The sequence below is a fragment of the Molossus molossus genome, unplaced genomic scaffold (assembly GCF_014108415.1).
Source record: "Molossus molossus isolate mMolMol1 unplaced genomic scaffold, mMolMol1.p scaffold_m16_p_2, whole genome shotgun sequence".
Taxonomy (NCBI): domain Eukaryota; kingdom Metazoa; phylum Chordata; class Mammalia; order Chiroptera; family Molossidae; genus Molossus; species Molossus molossus.
The window spans coordinates 147981625-147995368 of NW_023425355.1; the positions used below are offsets into that span (position 1 = coordinate 147981625).

Consider the following 13744-nt stretch of genomic DNA (forward strand, 5'->3'; position numbering starts at 1 on the left):
CCTCTATGTATCTATGTATCTATCTGTGTATCTATCTATCTATCTATCATCTATCTATCTGTCTTTCTATCTGTCTATTATCTATCTATCTATCAATCTATCTATCATCTATCTATCTATGTATCATCTATCTATCTGTCTGTCTACCTATTTGTCTATCTATCTATCTATTTGTCTATCTATCTATCTATCTATCTATCATCTATCTATCATCTATCTGTCTTTCTATTTGTCTATCTATTATCTATCTATCTATCTATCTATCTATCAATCATCTATCTGTCTTTCTATTTGTCTGTCTATTATCTATCTATCTATCTATCTATCTATCTATCATCTATCTGTCTACCTATTTGTCTATCTATCTATCTATCTATCTATCATCTATCTATCTATGTATCATCTATCTATCTGTCTGTCTACCTATTTGTCTATCTATCTATCATCTATCTGTCTTTCTATTTGTCTATTATCTATCTATCTATCTATCTATCTATCATCTATCTGTCTACCTATTTGTCTATCTATCTATTTGTCTATCTATCTATCATCTATCTGTCTTTCTATCTATTTGTCTATCTATTATCTATTTATCTATCTATCTATCTATCTATCTATCTATGTATCATCTATGTATCTGTCTGTCTACCTATTTGTCTATCTATTATCTATCTATCTATCTATCATCTATCTGTCTACCTATTTGTCTGTCTATTATCTATCTATCTATCTATCTATCTATCTATCTATCTATCTATCTATCTATCTATCTATCTATCATCTATCTATGTTTCTACTTGTAAACCAATATCAAATGATTGATTCTATCTTCCGACATTTCTATCGTAATAAGTTCATTCTCTGGTAGGTGCAAACCCACCTGTCATTATCCACAACATCACTGCCTATGTGCTCGAGCTTAAAACAGGCCCATGAACTGCATTCGGAGTGAGCCAGCCAGGCCTTTGCAAACATCAAACCCACTGAAGCCTTAAGGAACATCGGAAGGACTGACGGACGCCCTTGGCCTGGAGCTCCTCCTCCGGTGGTCCGGGGTGGTGGTCTGAGTCGGACAGGGAGTGGGGTGGACAGGGGACACTGTGCAACGCCGGTGTCTGTGCTCACACATGACGGTGTCATGGGACACACAGGTGCAGCTCAGCCCCTGCCCATCCCTGTCACGCTGGCCCTGCATGAGTCGCAGAAACTGTCCTCGCCCACCTCGGCGTCACCTGCCGCCTGTACTGACACAAGTCACGACGGGCCCGTTTCTGACCATCTCAGTTTCACCGTCTCCTCTCGAAAACCCCGCGTCCTGCTGACCCCGGGGGCGCTCCCATCACTCGACAGGTCTCAAGGCCTGTCCCGCGTCCCCTCAACCCCTGTTGCGTTTCTCTTTTTCACCCAGGAGCGCCCTTGCAACACCGGATCATCAACTTTAATTTCGAAACTGTGCAGGTGACCTGGAATGCCAGCCAAGACTCGGGCACGAATCTGACCCTGCTCTACCGGTAAGCGCCCTTGGGAAGGAGAAATCACGCGCGGGGACGAAACATCTCTTCGTCCGAGACGTCAGGACTAGGGAGGGCCCGGGAGAAAAACACAGAACGTGTGCGTACGAACGAGAAATCCTCACCGCAGCCACCACCACGGTCACCCAAACCTACCCCGGTGATGACCGAGTCCTGCTCAGAACGACATCGATTCTCGCGTGGACGTGCACAGTGTCCTTGGTCAGCCAGGGTGACCTTCAAGGTCTCAGCCGCTACTTTCTCTACAGTCTTTGCTGCCTTCAAACCTTACCTGCTACGCAATCGTAGCAAAGGTTAATTTTCCAAAACCTTCCACGCCAGGGTACCGGGGCCCCCCGTTCCCAAAGGATGTCTGTCTATTATAGCGTTAATCAGCTTGCCTTGCAGACACAAAGACACAAGGGTGCGTGTGGGAGGAAGAGACTTTTTTTCAGCGCATTTAGCCTCCGTTCTGTGAACAGTGCTCCCCGAGGGATGGTTACTTTTCGGCAGTTTGATAACCCGTGAGATTAATGGGAAAGGGTACACATGAGAGAGACTTGAAGATGAATCGATATGGAAAATGAGACGCACAGGAAGACGCGTACAGGCTGGATTTTTCATGTGGTCGCAGAGATGAGTCACTTGAGTTCTCTCGGCATCTGTTTTTGTTGGGTTTGGCTCTTCTTTTTTTTTTTTCTCATTTATGACAGGGGTACGTCCTGAGGCAGACACTCACTCCTTGGGCTTGAGGTCTTAGGAGGATGCACAAACAGGTCTCAGGCTTCCTCTAAAATTGCAGGGCGGCTCGGAGGGACACCCCATCTGGGTACATCCCCGTAAAAGTGCCTCTCGAATGAGAACTGGTAACCCTGCAGGTCGAATTGTACCTGCGTTCGTTCCTGGGGTAGACCACAAAGGATTGCCACCCGGGCTTCTTCAAACCACAGGCATTCACGCTATGTTGGTGCTGCAGACCAGGCGTCTGAGACGGGGTGTCCAGGGCCGCGCTCCCCCGAGGCTCCAGGAGGGTCCCTCCGGCCTCTTCCGGCTCCTGGGCTCCAGGCGTCCCTGGGCGGGGGGCCCGTCCCTCCCGTCTCTCCTCTGTCCCCACGGGGCTTCTCCTCTGTGTCTGCGTCTCCTCTTCTGTCTCTTCCAAGGACCTGTCACTGGACGGAGGCCCCCCTGACCCAGGACGGCCTCCGCTCAGGTCCTTTAGTTAAAAGCCTCTGCAAGACCCTTTTCCCACATCAAGTCCCATTCCCGGCTCCCTGAGACCTGTCCGTAGACAGACCTTTGTATTGTTAGTATCCAGCCCAGCGCAGAAGCTACTCAAGGGCTTGAACACGCGCGTGAGGGATTCTGCTTGGCGAGGTCTAGCGGTTGGGGTCGGGGTGCACCGCCGAAACAGGTGAAGAAGGTACCTAATCTGTCTTGGTGGCAGAGAAGCCGAGCCCCCCCCAGATGGACAGGACACATGTCACGATGTTATTTCCCAAGGCCAGTCCGCGGCTCAACGGCGAACTTCTCGATCCGCAGCTTCCGCGGTGACAATGACAGCCGCTGTCCCGACTACATTCTGCAGCGAGGCCGCAGCGTCGGGTGCCTCCTGCCGGCCAAAGGAGACAGGGTTCTGGACTTCTCCATCTGGAACGGAACCCAAAGTCTTCTCTCCAGGAGTCTGTGGATCAGCGATTACTGTAAGTGCCCCGAACAGACACCGCTGCCCATTGTCCCCTGGAGCTGCGTCCTGTTCCTACCCCAGCCCAGAGGGCCCCGGCCGTGTAGACAGTGTCCCCGCAGGCACATGGATCAGGGATGCGTGAACCTTCAGTGCAGACCGGGGGGACTCGTAGAGAAACGTAGAAACCCCGGCTCCCAGACGCACGTTCTTTGTTCTGCGTTTCTGTGAGACGGTGCGTTTTTGTAGGGGTGGATGTCAAAGGTCGATCTCAGAGTCTGATGAGACCCGGGGACGCCCTCCTGACAAAACCACTCGCAGACTCTGCGGGAGCTTCCTAAGCGGTCGTGACAAATCGCAGGGACCTGGGGGGCTGAGACGAAACATTTATTCCTCTGGTCAGCGGCCAGGAGGCCAGGAGGGAAGTGTCGTCTGGGCGGGTTGTCCCTGGAGGCTTGGAGTGAAGACGGGTCCCTGCCTCAGTGTGAGCTTCTGGCGGTGTTGGGAATCCCCCGGCGTTTCTCGGCTTGTAGATGTGTCGCCCACCCCGTCTCTGCCTGTATCTTCCCATGGCTTTCATATTTGTGTCTGTCCTTTTTATCCTCACCCGAGGATTTTTTAAATTTTTTTGTTCAGATCGAGCAAGAGGTAGAGAGAGAAAGAGAGAGAGAGAGAAACATCGACGTGAAGGGACACATCGAGTGGCTGCCACCCGCACGACCCACCAGGGCCGGGGACAAACCGCAACCAAGGTACACGCCCTTAGCGGGAACCGAACCCGGGTCTCTCTGGACCGCAGGCCGACGCTCTAACCGCTGAGCCACACCGGCCAGGGCTGTGTCTTTCCCCTTCTTGCATGAACGTCAGTCCTGTTGGGTTCGTACCCAACCTAGTCCACGACAACCTCATCTTAAATAGTGACATCTGTGAGGGTCCTCAGGGTTAGGACTTCGATGTCTCTCTGCGGGGCAGCTAATGGTGACATGATTCATCCCTGAACACACCCACGGGGCTTCTCCTGCAGTTTCAGGGAGAAGGAAGAGGAAGGTGATTCGAAGCCAACGTACGGCTGCGGTGGTGCGGATGCGGAATGTCCGTCTTGGCCGGGGTGGTGACAGTCGGGGTGTTGTGTCTCCTTCTTAGTGAAACCCAGCTCGCCGAGAGATCTGAGGTTCCGGTGGCACCAGGAAGCCATCACGGTGACGTGCACCACTCTGTCCTACACGAACGTCTTGTATGAAGTTCAGCACAAGAGTACCTTTGACCGAGAGTGGCAAGTGAGTGGGGTGGCTTCTTCTCAGGGCCTGTGGGATAAAACATGTCCAGGAGGCTAAGTCTGAGGACACATGGAGACAGAGAGAGGGGTGTAAGGGAGAGAGAGAGAGAGAGAGGCAGCAATATTGACATTTATTTAAGGGAATTGCTCTTGTGATTATAATCCAACACGCTAGAAACTCAGGCAAACATCTACGCCATGGTCTTTAGGTCAAATTCCCTTTTCTCTGTCAGGCTCCGATCTTACACCTTCAACTGATTGGGCGAGGCTCACCCACATAACGGAGTCACGTAAACTCAAAGGACTGGAAGTGTGAATTACATCTACGAAATACCTCCCCAGTGGCTTGGCCTTTGACCAAATGACTGGCCTCCAGGTGTGGCCCAGTTGACATGAAATTGACTAGTATCCAACCCTCTCCTTGGTTCATCACACCCTGTATCACGCACACCTCTGGGCCTGCCTTTAAAGACATTCTCGTTCTGAGCCTGTGAGCCGAATGGATGGAATCAATCACAAATGTGTGGAAATCCATGGTCCGGGGGGGGCTCCCCGTTGTCTTCCAATAATGAGAGAGATACCATGGAAATAAGAGCTTAAGTTCCTTATGAGAGGACAGGAACATGGCAAACCGCAGGTAGAGAGCTGCCCGTTCCTGGAGGGAACCAAAGGAAAGCCTGGAGGAGCTCTCCTCAAGGTGAGGATTGAGCAGTGGAAGAGTCGTTAGGTTCCCTGTCCCAGGACTGGAAGAACCTCTGTCCATGAACCATTGGGCACTTGGACCACGAGGTCGACCAGAAGCACCGTGTCTCGTGGCCCAACACAGAGAAGGGTCGAGAAGACAGGGTGAGTCCCACAGAGCTTCTCGCCCAGGACATTGGACATGTGCTGAGCCTGGCAGCTGGCACAAGGAGCGACCTCCAACCTTCACTCTAGAGGTGTTAGCGGAGGGTGTCCTGCGTTTCGGGCATTGATAAGGTAAGAATACCAGTTCAGAGCAAGTTAGTACCACGCACGTGTGCCCCCTTCCTCCTGGGCGGAGACGACATTTGCTGATGTCTAGACCGGGAACATCTGTACAGAGAGCAAGGAGACCCATCACCACGCGGACAAGAGTCCTGCTGACCTGCACCTTGTACGCCGTAGACGGCGATGGGTCATGAACAGACACCTCCGGGGTGGGCGAGGACGGGATGGAATCTGGGAACAGGGGAGGGTGGCCGGGCAGAGACAGGACCCCGTTTTCCAGGGGGCTGTCAGGATGGTTCAGCATGACAGAACGCAGTGGAGAGTGAGGGCCGAGGCTTTGGAAAACTAGTCTGTGGTGGATCAGGAGAAAAGACACCTGCCCACTTCCTGAGGTCACCTTCTTCTCTACCTGTTGTCCCGCAAAGTCCTCACGACCTCTCAGTCCGGTGGGAGAGTCTCCTAGACCAGTCAGATCCAAGAGGCAGGATGGAGCTCATCCAGACACCACCTCTGTACGCATCTACTGGCTTCGGAGGTTCTGTTCCCACCATTCGGGCCTCCTGTTGTTCCCCCAAACATCACTGGTCACTTGTATGTAGAAGGAGCCTGGGGAACAGCACCCTGACATTTTCCAAGTTGTTTCCCAGGCAGACTGTCCGTAGGATCATGACTTCACGTATACAAGTTGAGTCCAAGCAAAACACAAGGGTCAGGTGTTGGGTTCCAAGCTCAGAGCAGGCGTTGGTCAAACCACCGAACCAAGATAAGGGCTTCATCATCTCTCTTGGAATGAACCAATGCGTCTCCTGTCCCTTCGCTGCTGTGCACGTGTGTGAGTTTCCCGAGTTGTTCGTACCAAGCACTACAAACGAAATGGCTCATAACCATAGATATCTACTCTCGGACACTTCTGGAGACCACAAGTCCGAAATCAAGGAGTCAGCAGACCTGGTTCCTTTTGCCACCAGGGTGGAATGTGTTCCCAGTTGCTCTCCTACCTTCTGGTGGCCCTGGTGGCCCTCGGCTTGAGGTTACGTTCCCAGAATCTATGCTCTGACCCTGTCTTCACAGGGCGTCTCCTCTGTTTCTACTGCGTCATCTCTCTTCTTTAATCATCTTTTAAATTTTACTTTTATAGCTATCTATTTATTTATTTCCTCCTCCTCCTCCTCCTCCTCCTCCTCCTCCTCCTCTTCCTTCTTCTTCTTCTTGTTTCTTTCTAGAAGGACACCTGTGATCAGATTACTGATTCTCCCCTAATGACCTCATCGTAATCTGATTATACGTGCAAAGGCTCTTTCTCCATAAAGGTCACATTCATTGGTAGTGGAGGGATTAGGACTTGAATGTATCTTTTCTGAGGGTGGGGCAATTTAACCCAGAAAAATGACCCAATGTTAAGCCAGTGGCTCAGCTGTTCTTCAGGTGTGTGTGTGTGTGTGTGTGTGTATTCATTCAAAGACAATTCTGAAGTGTGTGTGGTTATTCAAAGACAATTCTCAAGGGTACCAGGGAGAAAGTACACCTTTGGTCTGTGGTTTCTCAGTGCCCTCATCAAGTGCTGTTTATTTGTGCATTTTATGTCTGCTGGAAATAAAATTGGTTGGGTTCCATTTGCAGACACTCTAAGGTCAGGAAACAGTGGGGCTCAGCAGTAAAATGAGCATTTAAAAGTGGGCTAGTGCCCTGGCTGGTTTGGCTCAGTGGTTAGAGCATCAGCCCGCTGACCAAAGAGTCGCAGGTTTGATTCCGGTCAAGGGCACGCACCTCGGTGGTGGTTCAGTCCCTGACCCTGGTCATGGTCATGTGGGAGGCAACAGTCAATGTCTCTCTCTCCCTCCCTCCCACTCTGTCTGAAAATAAATGGAAAAAATGTCCTTGGGTGAGGATGTCAACTTTAAAAAAGTGAGCTAACAATGTAGCCAGAAGAAGACATTTTCACCTTCTCTCTTACGGTTTTGCCTGAATGTACCCCCTGACCCACAAACAATTGTGTTTTTCTAACACAACACCCCAGGGTTGTCCTTGGAAGGAATGACATGACTTGGGGCAAATATATATGTTCCAGCCACGGGAATGTATAGGGCGGACTGCTTTGCACTACGACTTGAGTTGGAAACTTAGCAATGGACCCAGGGAGCGTGAAGAGAAAATAGATGGGCCTTTTGGCGAAACTTTGGGGTAGGGTGGAAGGGCCAGGGAAAATGTGCAGGTGGGCACACCCTGTGTGACAAACCCTAGAATTTGGTAATGGTGCAATAAGACACAGGAATAAGGGTAAACGTGAGGATGAAGTACCACCGAGAGACAGTTAGTTATACCTAACAGAAGCAGGAAGAAATCTAATCAAAAAAAGAGAAAAACGGACAAAATGTGGCCGGACTATCCAGTAGAATCAAACCACTGCTCATCAAAGAAATGGAAATTAAAGCCACAGCAGGTATAGGTTATGCCTAAGTGGCATGTTGCCCGGCCGGTGTGGCTCAGTGGTTGAGCGTCGACCCTGCACCAAGAGGTCGCCAGTTCGATTCCCAGTCAGGGCACCCGATCCCCAGTGGGGGGCGTGCAGGAGGCGGCCAGTCGATGTTCTCTCTCATCCATGTTTCTATCTCTCTCTCCCTCTCCCTTCCTCTCTCTAATCAATAAAGAAAAAATATTAAAAAACAAAAGCAAAATGTGGTTGCGGTTTTGAGCACAAAGCCTTCTCCTGGAGAATTATCTAAAATAAATACAAAGGGTTTGAACCCCCTGGGTGTCACACCACCGATCAAAAGTGGACAAATGACAGCACGTTTATATAATAAAAGATTAAAGAGCCATCAAGGAATGCTTTAATAGTACGTTTAGTGATAAGAAGCAACGCGTACAGCAAAACGTTGAGTTTTTGAGAGCTTTGGGAGGGAAAAAAACAACACTCATTGTGTTCCCAGTGGCTCTATTTTGGAAGTAGAATAAAGAAGCTTCTTAGATTTCTTATTTTGCCTTGGTGTGCGCAAACGTTCTAAGATCCCGAAGTAAGCATCTGTCATTTTTATTTTCATTAAAAAAAAAAAAATCTCCTCTTTTAAAAAAGGAAGAACATGTTATCACTACTTCTCTCCTCACACGCATCAGAAAGGGTATTTGTTGTAAAGGATTTTTTTTCTTTGTTTGTTTGGAGGGGACCGTAGAGGTGTCGACCCTTTTGTCTGTTGCTGTTGTTTCGAGGATAAAGGTCTGGGCAGAAAGAGAAACCCCCACAAGCTGTCCAAATGCCCGAAAGAAGGGGACTGGGGTCCTGGGTCGAGGATAAAACGCCTGGGTCAGGTCAGCACGGTTCCTGTTTGCTCCCCGCCCCACAGTCCAAGGAGGAAGAGGACAGATGCAATGTGACCATCGAGGGCTTGGATGTTGACAAATGCTACCTGTTGCGGGCCAGAGTGATCGCAGATGATTCCATCTACGGCCCGGAGACCTACCCCAGCGACTGGTCGGAGGTGACCTACTGGCAGGGGGGTGAGCTGCAAGGTAATGAAGGCTCGTGACGCAGCCACACGGCACCGTCGAGGGTCAGCAACCCCGGCTTGGCGGGCGGGAGGGCAGGGGTCACGGGGAAGCACGTATGACCTCGTTCCTTGTGCGGAGAGCAATTTGAAAACAATTCCTCTGCTTGTTGTTCCTCCCAGGCTTTTTCTTGGGGCTAATGTTTATATTTTACTTCTATTAACTCAGAAACGGTCATGAAACGTCACTTTTATGAACGTTGTGGCATTGATATAGGTATAGATGTGTAGATAGATGTATAGATACATAGATGTTAGAAATAGATGATGAATGGATAGATAAGTAGATGATAGATATATGATAAATGTATAGATTGATAATAGATGATTAATAAGTGGGGAGATACATGATGGATAGATGTATAAATGGATAATCAGCTAGAGAGAAACAGATGATAAATGGACAGGTACATGGATGATAGATGGATTAATAGATGGATGGATAGATATTGGCTGGATGGATAGGTGGATGATGGATGGATGGATGGATGGATGGATGCATAGATGGATAGATGGATGGATGGATGGATGGATGGCTGATGGATGATGGATAGATGGATGGATGGATGGATGAATGGATGGATGCATAGATGGATGGATGGATGGATGGATGGATGGATGGATGAATGAATGGATGGATGCATAGATGGATGGATGGATGGATGGATGATGGATGGATGGATGGATGGATGATGGATAGATGGATGGATGGATGGATGATGGATGGATGGAAGGATGGATGGATAGATGATGGATGGATAGATGGATGATGGATGCATAGATGGATGGATGATGGATGGATGGATGGATGCATAGATGGATGGATGATGGATGGATGGAAGGATGGATGGATAGATGATGGATGGATGGATGGATGATGGATGCATAGATGGATGGATGATGGATGGATGGATGGATGCATAGATGGATGGATGATGGATGGATGGAAGGATGGATGGATAGATGATGGATGGATGGATGGATGATGGATGGGTGAATAGTGGATAGATGAATGGATGGGTAGATAGATACTGGCTGGATGGAGAGGTGGATGATGGATGGATGAATGAGTGACTGATAGGTGATAGCCAAAAGCAACTGTTGATATCCTGAAACCACCCAGGTAATGCCGGTACCCAAGGGCCGCATGTTGGGCCTATACTACCTGCCTCCTCTGTGTCTGTCCAGAGACACCTTCTCTCTTCCCAAGATACTTTCAACTGAAATCAAGGTTTGCTGATACTATACACTGACGTCTATACAAGAACAAAACATGAGACGGGGTGTAGCTTGATGATGTATCATGCTACAAACTAACAGCATTCATTCTGTTTTGCTTAGACTCATGCCAGGAGAAAACGCTCTTCTCCAAACACATTTTAGTGTACGGCATGGTCACCTTCCTCATCATGTTCCTGCTCCTGCTCTGTCTATGGAAACTACACAGGTAAGGACGACTCTTGCCCGTCTCGCCAGACACTGGATAGGTAGTTAATTTTAACTTACCTGGGCCCAGGTGTTCGGCGGTTATGACACCTGAAGGTGCCGATGCCCAAGGTTCCGGGCTCCATCTTTGTTTCTGAGGATGAGGTTTCCATTGCAACGGTGGGAGGAACCAGCCAAGACTGACAGGCCTCCTGTCTCCGTCCACCCATCTCTGGCTCACATGGATGCTCCCCCCTATGCTGACCAGACGGGGAGATGCTATCAGATAAGGGTATTGATTGCTGACGTGTCCGGTGATTTTAACACAGAATTGAAATGAGCCCCATGGGAAACCAAGGGGTCACCCTCTTGGAAACATCTAACATTGGCCCTGTCTTCAAAGGAAGTGTCCATTTACAATGCGGGTGAAATCAGCTATATTACTTTGGGGCTTCAAACAAGAGACATTCATTTCTCCCAGTTCTGGAGGCTGAACTTCAAGATCAAAGTGCAGGCGGGTTTCACCTGAGTCCCGTCTCCGTGGTGTGTAGTCAGGTGTCTTCTTCCTGTGTTCTCACGTGGTCTTCCCTCCACGTGCACATGCATACCTGGTATCCCTCTCTCTTGTCATAAGGACACCGGCCATATTCAATTAGCATCCTGTTAAATTACAACCTCTTCCGTTCGGTACCCGAGGGCCTGTGAATTAAACTGACCAAACACAGACGAGTTGGAGAAAAGGCATGTATTCCTTAACAAATGTCCCATTTACACATGCATGGGGCATCACGGAAAATAAATGAAAACTCCAAAGGCCGTGAGTCCAGGGTGTGGGGGTTACCTAGTATTTTAACACAGAGTGGTTAAGCGACCAGAAAAATGCATGAAGGAAACGCACACTAGATAAAGGTTTTCCGGGCAGAATTATCTCATCACCTCCGGTGATAAGTCTCATCCTTCCTTTCCTGGAGCCTTTATAAATGAGAACTTCCTTTGCAAAAGGGGTGTATTGATACCTTGCTTTTAGGCAGGTGGGAGAGGGCAGAGGGATCATCTCATCTGCCTTTGACTGAAAACAATCAATATTCCAATAATCAATATTTGGGGCGCTATGTCCTGATTGCCGTCAGACTCCACCTTTATGACCTCGTTCACCCTTAATTACTTCTTGAAGTGCTCAAGAGGCACAAAATATAGCACACTGTAGATTGGGGCTTCAACTTACAAATTGGGGAGGGGGGCAAAGTCCTGTTCAAAACACCAGTGGCATGAAAATAACGAAGAATCATTACTGTCCAGAAATCTGCTCCGTGCTCCTCGCGCCGCATTCCTGGTGTGACTTCCGCCTGCGTGCTGGTGGTGGGGTGCCTGTGATTTTGAGGGGGGCTCAGACCTTGAGAACGAGAGTTCCGTCCCCCACAGTCTGTGAGGTGGAGATCTGCAGCCTCCCTCAGCACCTGCGGGGCAGTCCCCCGCTCGGCTCCGGGGAGTCACCGCTTTGACCAGACTCTCTGCGTCCCTTTCAGAGTCAAGAAGCTGCTTCTGCCCAGGGTGCCTGATCCCAAAGTCACCTTCCCTGGGCTCTTTGAGACCCACCAGGGAAACTTCCAGGTAAGAGCCACCTCCTTGGACGTGCTACCTGGTGGGCTGCGGCATGCTCGGGTATCTCGCTCGGGTATCTCTCTGTGCACATTGGAAACCTTCAGTGCCTTTCTGCCACCTCGGGTGCGCCTGTGAGTCTCTGCTCAAAGCAGCACCTTGTGATTCTGTTTATTTCGGTCCGAGAGGAGACAGACAGGCCCCAAGGTCCTCTAGAAGCAGTTTCTCTTCCAATCAGCCCCAGAGATCAGCACCCCGTGTCGCTGCCTCTGATCTCGTCAGGAAGTTGTGTTCCTGGCGCGTCCTCTCTGCAGGCCGAACACAAGCCCGTCCCTCCCGTCTCTCCTCTGTCCCCACGGGGCTTCTCCTCTGCGTCTGCGTCTCCTCTTCTGTCTCTTCCAAGGACCTGTCATGGGACGGAGGCCCCCCTGACCCAGGACGGCCTCCGCTCAGGTCCTTCACGAACCCCGTCTGCAGACACCCTGTTTCCTAATAATGTCATACTCACACATTCTGGGGGCCGGAACCTGGGCCTATATTTATTTCCTTTCGCTGCCTACAGGAGCTCGGTGAATTTTAAAATCACTTGGTGGGCAAAAGAAACAAGAGGGGGGAAAATATAACCGTTCTCCACCCTGTTAGGTGCTGTGCCCGGGGCCTGTCAATTAAATGCACAAATGACACATGGAAAAGACCAGGTCGCAGGAGAAAAGGGTTACTGCTTAGGCACATGAGGTCCTCCCAGGGTGGGCCTGGACTTGGAAGGGACCGGACAGCACCTTCCCCGATGGGAATTTTCTGGACAAAGGGGAGATTCATGGCAGAAAGAGCAGACAGTTCCTGCTGTGTTTGCTATTTTTAAATCGCTTCTGGCTGAACATAACCCTCCGGCCCAGCCGAGGACACAGGGAGCCCTTGTGCCCAGTGCAGCGGATTTCAGAGCTGCTTTGGGGATCGGCCTTCGAGAAACGGCTTTGTGATGATGCCCAGTGCAAGGTTCTGGGGCCCGCTGGGCTGGCGTGCCCACAGCGCGGGGTCCCCTCTTCTGGGGCCAGAGCACGCTGGCTGCTTGAGCGTCTGTGGGGTGCTCGGCCAGGGGACCCTTGCGCCAACCCCCAAGCAGCCTCCTCCGCTCTGCTTGCTTGTATTTGCATCATGATGTTTTGTGCCCCCAGGAATGGATCGGGGTTACTCAGGGCGTGAGCCAGGCGACCAGGACAGAAGACGGGGAGCAGGATGGCAGCGTGGAGGAGGCCCTGCTGGTCCTGCTGCCCAAGGCCGAGGAGAACACGGCCCGGACGGCGACGCCGGGCCCATCACACCTGCCGGAGGTGCAGAGAGAGGCCGTCGGGGGGCCCGGCCCGCTCCCGGACCAGCCCCCCCAGGGGGAACTGCTGTCTCTCGGGGGCGTCACATTTGTGATGAGTGAGAACTCGTACGTGACGCTATGAGGCGGTGCAGCCCCAACGCAAAACCGAGGGGAATTCTCAGGGGAGTCCGCGGCCACCCCCATGAAGGGGACACCCCTGACCGAGGACGCCAAATCTGGGGGCCGCTGATCGCACAACCGGCCTGCTGTCCACTCAGCTTCTGGCCACGGGCATCAGCCTCGTAGGGTTTGGAGGCGGATTCCTCATCAGTGGGAGCCCCTCGGTCGGAGCAGTTCTTTGTCCTGAGCTTCCAAGTCCCTCTGGCTGAAGTTTTCAGGTGAATTGTCAGGAAAGACATTCAGACATCACCT

At 50.7% G+C, this 13744-nt stretch overlaps 1 protein-coding gene across 1 annotated transcript; it reads left to right on the top strand.

The window, feature by feature from the left end:
• Positions 1-1138: 1138 nt before the first annotated feature.
• On the top strand, positions 1139-13454 carry CRLF2 (cytokine receptor like factor 2). Its single transcript, XM_036270203.1, has 8 exons — positions 1139-1358; positions 1409-1511; positions 3051-3211; positions 4336-4469; positions 8779-8944; positions 10321-10426; positions 11931-12015; positions 13179-13454. The coding sequence occupies exons 1-8, from the start codon at positions 1139-1141 to the stop codon at positions 13452-13454; spliced, it is 1251 nt and encodes a 416-aa protein (XP_036126096.1).
• The last annotated feature ends 290 nt before the right edge of the window (positions 13455-13744 follow it).